Here is an 8,450-nt window from a genome sequence, read left to right as displayed (position 1 = left end):
GCGTCTCCTTCAGCGCATAACCCATAGAGTTTCATACAATAATTATTATTGTATGAAACTCCATGGCATAAGTAGATGTCTCGGTATCTACTAATGTTATTTTCGGCTGTTTCGTTTCTCGAACCAAGAACAAGGCCGGATCCCTAAAGCCTTACGCGCGCCAGGACCAGTTTGCAAGTTTTACGGCTTCTATGACGCAATTATTTTATCATACGGGTTAAAACAACGTTGGTTAAACGTTCGTCGTGATCAATTTGTGATCTTTTTTTGGTAGTAGCCATCAGTAGCCACAGGGTAGCCATAAATGCGGACATCATCATCATTCCAGTTTTCGTTCCGTGCCAGTTCGCGTGTTTGGCCAGCTTGGCGTACCCGTGCGTTTCGTTCAAGTTCCCGGCGTTTAGCTGTTGCGTTCGCCGAAAGCTCACAGTTTTCCCCAAGGAACCATGTCTTCGTATTCCGCGTCCACGATGTCTTTCGTTTTCGACATGGTCATTCAGTACTGTCTCTTCCTGCCGCTCGACCTGTGGACGAAGCACGCGATCAGAACTCGCGGGTGAGTGAACTTTAACGGGTGCACTGTTCGCCAACGTTACTTGATCCAGCAGTTGCTGTTCGCGGTGTGTACCGCTCCTCAGCTGTGCTTCCGTTCTCGGTACACTCGTGCGCTAGGCGTGAAAGAAGTGCTGTTTTTTGTTCGTTTTTTTTTGTTCGATGATTCGTGGCTCAAACGTTCCGAGTGTTAAGATCCGGTGCGGCATTCGCCGCCGATTGCCTAGTCCTGTACGGAACGCGCCCTTATCACGCTTTCGTGGCGTCTTACGTGGGGGTTAAAGTTCGGAGACAAGGGTCTTCTCCGCCTCGTCTGGTTGTATGGTACGCTGTGGTGCACCTTATGAATTCCGAAAAGGTCTGTCTGAAAGATCAGACCGATGCGGGCCACTACTCCCACGTCCGGGAAGAAAGGGCGAGCTTTTGTGCCCTCCGGATAGCCTAAGCTTGAACATCATCTGATGAGATTCGTACCATTAAAGGCCACCTTTTCCCAGTATTTTCCTCGTCCCTGATCAGCGTAGATCATGTGTCCAAGATCTAACTTGCCTTGGAAGGCCTGACAGTTTGAAGGGACGCTAATAAGAAAAACGAGTGACGCCGCGTTGAAGTTCCCGCATCGGTTACCGTGACGTCATAGATTTTTACGTTTTTACGTTGTTTACAGTGTTGTTTACACGAGCATACGTAGTTTATAAACCATAAAGAAGTACATTGTAGTTAGGGAGCCAGAGGGACCTTTTCATAGAAGTATCAGAAAGTTTCGTGGAGCTGATGCGGTTCAAATGCGAAAAAAAAAAACAAAAAACCATGAAATCCTTGACATCATCAGCCGAGATTTCCGCGGGAAACTTAAAAGTGAAAGTATTGATATTGATCTTCTCATTTATGAATTAATCGGTGGTGGCGAGATTAACAATGCTACAGTTTTCAAAATATGATTAATGAGTCTAGGTTAGTGTATTGGTTCACTTATTGTGCGCCTTTAAAAATTATTCGTCATGTCTTCACAAAACATGCTTGTGCTATTGGCGTCAAAAGAAACACGAACAGGGGCAAGCAGCCTACGGAAGCTTCCGCATAGAGGTAATCTCATCTGTGGCACGAGCCATTCTATCCAAGTGCAAGCCTCCGGGAAGAGCTGTAGAGCTCGTGCAGGTCCCGGCTCACTCGCACTTAGCAGGCAACACCATCACCGACTATTGTGCCCGATAAGTGTCAATCTGGGCCGAGCATGAGCCGGAAGCGCTACCGCACTTGGTTACTGGCTTTTGGAACATTACCCGGATGTACGGAGAGGAAAGGTGCAGAGTTTTAGTACCGCACCCAGAACCGACCAGGCAAAAACAGACTATATTGTGTCGAGCGCAGGCTGGATCGCTTGCGCATCCCGTACTGCTGAACCGCATGCAGCCCGCGAAACATGGCATGCTTTGTTCGTTTTGCAAAAGAGGAAAGGACGCCCTACCGCACATCTTGGCAGAGTGCCCAGAACTCATGAACCCCCCCCCCCCCCCCTTTCTAACCCCTTGAGCGATGGAGACCTTGTTATCCAGCCTCGCCCTATCGACCTAGCTTGCAATCACGGACAGGGGCCAGAAGCCCCTGCGAACATACGGGCCCCGCAACTAGGGAACCGCCCCGTCTGGTGCCTGCGTGCACTACCTACAATATCGGGCACAATAAATGTTGATTTATCATCATCATCATGCAATGGTACAGTGTACGCCATCCACTTATCACCATGGACAAGTGCGCATATGTGCAGTGCTGCTAAACCAGATGTGTACACCTGCCAATAGTGATGACGGGAGGGTGCACACTGTACCACTGCGAACGCTTGCTACGGCTCCAGTTTCACTTGACACTGACCGGTACAGTCACGTTACTGAGCTATAACGTATCACCACTTGTTCAATCTTTCTGTCAGATCCCTGGCCGAACGGCAGTACATCTGGCGCTCGGAGGCGCAGATCCTGGCAGTCCTGTCGTTGCTGCTGGGGCTGTGGAGGATGCGTGTGCCGTGGCTGCTCTTGCTCCTGACAGCGTGCGCCTACTGTTCGGGTCGCGGTTGGAGCCCAAGCCTTGCCCTGGAAGCGGCCGCTTCCGGGGTGTTTGCTCTCTGGTTCCAGTGCATGGAGTGCATCGGAGTGGCTGTCGACGGAGGCCTGCGCAAAGTAGGTACTTCATAATTGAAAATTTTGTTGAAGCGCACTAAAAACGGATGGACAGAAGAGAGTGACAAGGACAGTGCTTGCATCAGGTTGTAGAGTACCCTGAGTACTAGAAATAATGTTACGAGTAACTTCTTTAATAATCTATTTACAGCGCACAGAACTCGACGAGCAAGATGGCGCCAATCCAGCATCAAACGAAAACTCACTTCGTCCTCCTCTTTCATGCAGCCGTGTTTAGCGGCTGTTATGTATCAATATATTGCAGCAAGATGACAAGTTGGGCCAGTTGGATTTCGTTCATAATTGAAAATTTTGTTGGCGCGCTCTAAAAATGGACAGACAGAAGAGGCTGACAAGTGCTGTCCTTGTCAGCCTCTTCTGTCTGTCCGTTTTTAGTGTGCTTCAACAAAATTTTCAATTATGAATGTAATCCAACTGGCCCAACTTGTCTTCTTGCTGTTAGGTACTTTATATCCACAAACGCTTGTCATTTTCGCGCAGTACTGCTTAACTCCACTGTAGGGGTTCCAGCAGGGTGGCATAGGTGAAAACACGCATCACAGCATCAGTCAATAGGAGAAGGCTTGCATTGATGTCACTGAAACCACTAGGTCGGATAACTTTTGCTCGAGCAAGTTCGTCTTTACTGAACATTTTGTAGTAACGCAAAGTTCATTAAAAAAACAGGAAAACAGAAGAAAGAGAAGGAAGAAGAAATACAGGCTTTATACTCCCAATTCTTTAATCAGAAGGAAGGCGTCTTGTATAAACATGTGCATGTGAAGAGACACTAAAACTAGACGAGGCCAAACAGGCATTATGCACATGTGGCCACCCTCCAGTAGTTCACCATCTCATTTCAGCTTAGCTTGTATTAGCATCGTACATATAAAAAGGAAAGACGACACAGACGTAAAAAAGGTAGGTGCGAACATTTGGCGCATGTTTTTATTCACATGTGTGTCGTCTCTTCTTATTATGTTTACCGTGCTAATGCAAGCTAAGTTCATAGATGACCAACTTGCGTGAGCAGCAACACTTCTGAGTTTTATTTCAGCATGATAGAGCCGATCCCTCCTCTAGAAAGATGCCTGCGACATGAGCTGAAGGGCTGGTTCCCGGCCCTCTCCTGTTCTCTCCTTCTCTGCTTCCTCAAGCAGTGTCACCGTGGCTGCTGATCTGATTGGTTGTGGAACGCATGGCACAGGCCCCGTGAAGGCGAAGTTTAGCCCCGAGCACTTGAAGGAAGAGCTGAGGGTGAAAGGTGGAGTGGAGGAGGGCGGAACCTGTTTATTACTCATAACTTTATCAATAAAGGGTGTTTCGATTGAATTATGGTGCCAATGATTCGCTCCAGTAGTGGTGTAATCAAAAACTGAATGTGAAAAAATTCGTTTCAGAGACCATTTAATGGTGGCTGCATTTTAATGGAGATTGAGAGGTAAAAACAAGCTGGCGCTTAGATTTGGGTGCACGCTGAACTGCCAGCCAGCCGTACTGTCATTTTGGCGTGTATGAACCTAGGATATCATTTTAAAGCCTTTACCACAATGGTAAGTTAACATCAGAAATAACAGCAGGTATAGAAAAATAAGAACAAAGTAGGTTAAGGTAAAAAATAATCTGCGGCAACATGAAAGTAAGCAAAAAGCTAGTGACATCAGACATGAGGTTACGTGATGTGAATCAGCAAGTTTGGTGCACAAAAGAGGTGCACAGTGTACTATTACACATTTAACATGCATGCCCAACACACAAATTGCGATGACTGCCAGTTATCTTTTATGGACCTTGACACGTAGCCTCCAAGGATACGCCTTACAAAAATTACTGTTGGTTATTGTCACTTTTCATTAAGTGTCTTATGTTACAGGATTGCTGAACTCTTAGCCATGGCCTCCAAAGATCTTGCTATAATCAAGATACTTTGCTGGACAAGTTGGTTTATAGTGCTATATCAATTCGCGTGCAAAAAGATGAGACACAAGAGCATCACTTTATTCTGCTCAATCTGTGCTGAACTTTTCTGCACAGGTTTCACTTGATGTGTGTAAAGGTGCACCTGCGTAGCGAGCCTGGTAGTACTATTTCTATTTCCAAAAAGACGGGCGTGTGAATGCTGTCGCAAAAAGGAAGTCGGGACATTGCAAACGCCAACTTCCTTCTTGTGTGCATGTTTGCATGCCGTGTCTTTTGCTGAATGAATACGTATCAGTCAGACCTCGATACAACAAACCTGGATAAGCAGAAATGTCGGTTATAGCAAAGTAAATGAATAGTCTTGCGAAAGGCATAATGTTGAGAATATACCTTTATAACGAAATTTTGAACATAATGAACTTATTTTCATGTTGCTGCAACTTTGTTATTATGAGGTTTGAGTGTAGTTCAGCTTTCTGTTATTAGATGTGAAGCAACCCTTTGACTAGCCTGTGTAACGCGGTCCGTCTGTGTCTCCGTGCCAACTCGTCGCGTCGCGCTCCCCTCGCCGCAGGTTTTTGGGTAGTGCCAAGTAGGTCACGCCTTCCCTTGCAGTGCGCAGTGATGACTCCCTCGCCTGCCGGCGATCTCGCCGTGTGTCACCTCTCTCGCTTCTCCCTCTCCACCACTCGCAACGTCCAAGTGCACATCGAGTAATCACTCTTTCAGCTCATTTATCTGCGATGGAGGGGACGCCAGAAAGCGAAGCTCCTTTGCTCGCCTTAACATGCGCCGAAGCGATTTGGCTTAACACGGCCATCGCCGGCGTTGAGCAGAGCCGATCGCGTTCACGAATGGCGATGCTGCGCCTGCAACACCGACGAGGCACGAGCCAAGGAAGTCAAGTGCAAGTGTCAGCGCAAGAACAACAACAACAACACCGGCCAGGTTCGAGTCAAGAATGCCAATCGCGGCCGTGTGCAAAGCTGCTGCTTCGCATCCCATCAGGGTTCCCTTTGGGAAGATGTCGTTCGTTTTTCTGAGCATTTCCATGTTTTTTTCGAATAAAACCAGTTATCAATAAGCACTCGTTCGGTTGTCTTGTCATGTCCCGTCTTCGTGTGCTCAAGTCTACTCCTTCCTTTTCGCAGGTGCTCCCTCAGCAGTGGAAAATGGAGCAGGCGGCCACGGTGGTGCTTACAACGACGCGTCGAGTCACAATCGCGAGTCTGATGCTGACCGCTGGATTCCTGCAGCACCTCTGGCGCACCCTGGTCCGCTGGCGACATGAGCTCTGGGAGGCTTACCTCCATCACTCGGACACCATCAGTGTGCCGGCCGAAACGAGGGGTTCGCCCCCGCGGATTGCCCGGAGGGCCACCTTTTCTGGCGTGGTGGACCGCATGGAGGTCACCGACCGCACTTCGCCGGAGCGGTGACAGCCGGTGGCGTTGCCTCTTGCAGCCCCTTTGGACGTTTCGAGAGCAACGACACTCCGAGTGATGTAGAACAAAAAAGAGAGAACTGTCTTGACAAATGGTGGCGGTCTTTCTGCCATGGTGGTAGATGACGTTGATAGCGCTACTCTTGCCAACGCTGGCGTTGCGCCGTGCCGCTAGATCTTGCGATCATTGCTGAATCGAGGTTGCAGGTTGGTTGTGATGCGTGGTTGCAAGTGTCTAAAAAATCCTCGCGTTATAGCCGCAGCATCCTCTAGTCGCTTGAAGTCAATGAGATGCTGTGCTCCATTTCATACTGACGCTGTGGTAGATAGTATGTAAGAAGGTCAGCCATCTAAGCCCATCAATTGAGGTTTGACCCAGAAATTCTCTAGGGGTGAACATTTTGAGAGCGGAGTGGTGTTAGACACTAAGTTTATGAATCTCAAGCTTCGAACTTCCCGTTTTTAATTTGCATTTTATTTTCATTCGTACATTTTTTAATATCTACAGCACACATAGAAAACGAAAGTAAGGGCGCTGGGGTTCTAGCGCTGCTACTGCAATTATTTTGACACTGCAGAGCCAACTGTTGAGACTTTTCCTCCGTAACCAAGTGGTGGAATGTACGGCTCAGTGGTATTACACGTGCACTGTTGCTACTTAGCGGTTCATTATACACACATCAAAGGGTTCAAAGCATAGGGGGTCTGTCAAAAATGGTGGACAGTAAAATTAAGCAGTGTAGTTGAGACATGTAAATCTGGCTCAGAAGGTTTGGTTATGCCAACATGCCTGTTTTAGTTTGGCTAAAAGGAACCGTTTATGTGGATGTTTCTTGACTGTCACAATGGATTTGTTAGATTACACGGCTATGCATTACAAAGTAGTTGCACGTGATGGGCATTTCGTAAGCAGGCTTATTCCTTATTTTTAGGGCGGTTCTCCAATGTCACCTAACTTACGTCAACTTGAAGCCATGTCTTGAGCACACCAGCATTATTCACCGCACCGTGCGCCACAAGTCACTACCACAAGCATCACAATGTTTTCGAGTCTCCACGCCAGGTGCATGTGCCCTGTAACACCTCACGACTTTGCGTTAATACCTGCATGGATGCCAAATTTTGCAAAGCACTTTGAGTATAATACAAGAGCTGCTTGTACTGTATGCCACTGTCACGGACACCATCCTCCACGAAGCGAATTTGATCGCTCGCTGATGTGTTGCTACCATAATTGGAAGTAGTTATGCTGTAGTAAAGCAGATGCCAGAAAAAAAAAAAGGCGTCACCGTCATTAGATGCGATGAGTGATTCGCAACTGCTTGGCAGTTTTTATACCTTTCATTATTGTATGCTCCGATGTGATATTTTAGTATGTTTCCTTTTAATACGAAGCGCACCACTCTTGCTTCAAAATGTGGGCAATGTTGCTGTATTTTAGTGACAATGCACTGCAAGTAGGGAAAAAGAGTACAAGCAAGACCGCGCAGCAGCGTACGGGAAATATGAAAATGGAGTACAAGTCTCACGAGAATGTAAGGCCATTGTCTGACAGCCTGTCCTCATTCAGAGCGCCGTGTGTGACAAGAAGTTTTTTGAGCCAGTGGTGATGTTTCCGTCTAATTGCAGCTTTCGATGCCTAGATGTGCTGCACAAAGCAACACAAGTTGTGACTTCTCTGACCCCGAAATTTCAGTGCAGGCACAACATTTAGTGCGGCTGTTTTTGTGCAGCTGATGGTCGCATCAGGCATCATTCTTTAAAGAATGAAGTCTATGTCCAAGTCGCACTGGTGCTGGAGTTAGTTTTTGTAGTGCGCGGAGAGGAACTTGAAGTTGGGCTTGTGGTTTAAAGGGCAGTGCTGTGACAAGCAGGTTATGGTTGCAGTCTAGCATGAGTGGTTTCCGCAACACTTTTCTTGGCATTGACGTGCAGTGTGTTGAATTCATGGCAGCGATGAGCTGGCGCTTGTGTTTAGAGCTGTGTTGTATATCTGTCGAAAGCATTTAACTAATGCATATTGCAATGGAAAGCGGGTGCTTGGAAGAAGCACCAATGCTCACCTATAGTTGATACATTTTTTTTGTTGGCACAGGGAATGTGGTAATCATTTGAATAGTTCCATAATTTGGTCTGTGAGCATGCAAATGTGGCTCCCGTCTTTGTTGACACCTCATAGCACTGCCTTCCTTTTCACTGTGGTATGGTGCTGCGAGTTGCAACTTGTTTAATGTGATTGTGTCTGTTTGTCGAGTTTGTGTGTCTTCTTTTAATGCAAATGTTTTAAATGTGTTTGCATCTTAAAGCCACATTGTTCTGTATTTGTCTCCATGTGTCCATACTTGATCTTATATTTG

The 8,450-nt window shown here is 47.0% G+C and overlaps 1 protein-coding gene across 1 annotated transcript; it reads left to right on the top strand.

Moving 5' to 3' along the window:
• Window positions 1-305: 305 nt before the first annotated feature.
• On the top strand, window positions 306-6,512 carry LOC119163594 (uncharacterized). Its single transcript, XM_037415624.2, has 3 exons — window positions 306-556; window positions 2,483-2,729; window positions 5,801-6,512. Exons 1-3 carry the CDS (start codon window positions 447-449, stop codon window positions 6,086-6,088), a joined length of 645 nt encoding a protein of 214 aa, XP_037271521.2. The 5' UTR covers window positions 306-446; the 3' UTR covers window positions 6,089-6,512.
• Window positions 6,513-8,450: the final 1,938 nt, after the last annotated feature.

The sequence above is a fragment of the Rhipicephalus microplus genome, chromosome 9, assembly GCF_043290135.1.
Source record: "Rhipicephalus microplus isolate Deutch F79 chromosome 9, USDA_Rmic, whole genome shotgun sequence".
NCBI lineage: Eukaryota > Metazoa > Arthropoda > Arachnida > Ixodida > Ixodidae > Rhipicephalus > Rhipicephalus microplus.
This window is presented reverse-complemented; position numbering and strand designations above follow the sequence as displayed.

Bases quoted from the DNA above. Each gene is read 5' to 3' on its own strand.
- LOC119163594 (XM_037415624.2), top strand. From the start codon at position 447: ATGTCTTCGTATTCCGCGTCCACGATGTCTTTCGTTTTCGACATGGTC. The intron at 557-2,482 runs GTGAGTGAACTT...TCTTTCTGTCAG, and splicing joins CACGCGATCAGAACTCGCGG to ATCCCTGGCCGAACGGCAGT. The intron at 2,730-5,800 runs GTAGGTACTTCA...TCCTTTTCGCAG, and splicing joins TCGACGGAGGCCTGCGCAAA to GTGCTCCCTCAGCAGTGGAA.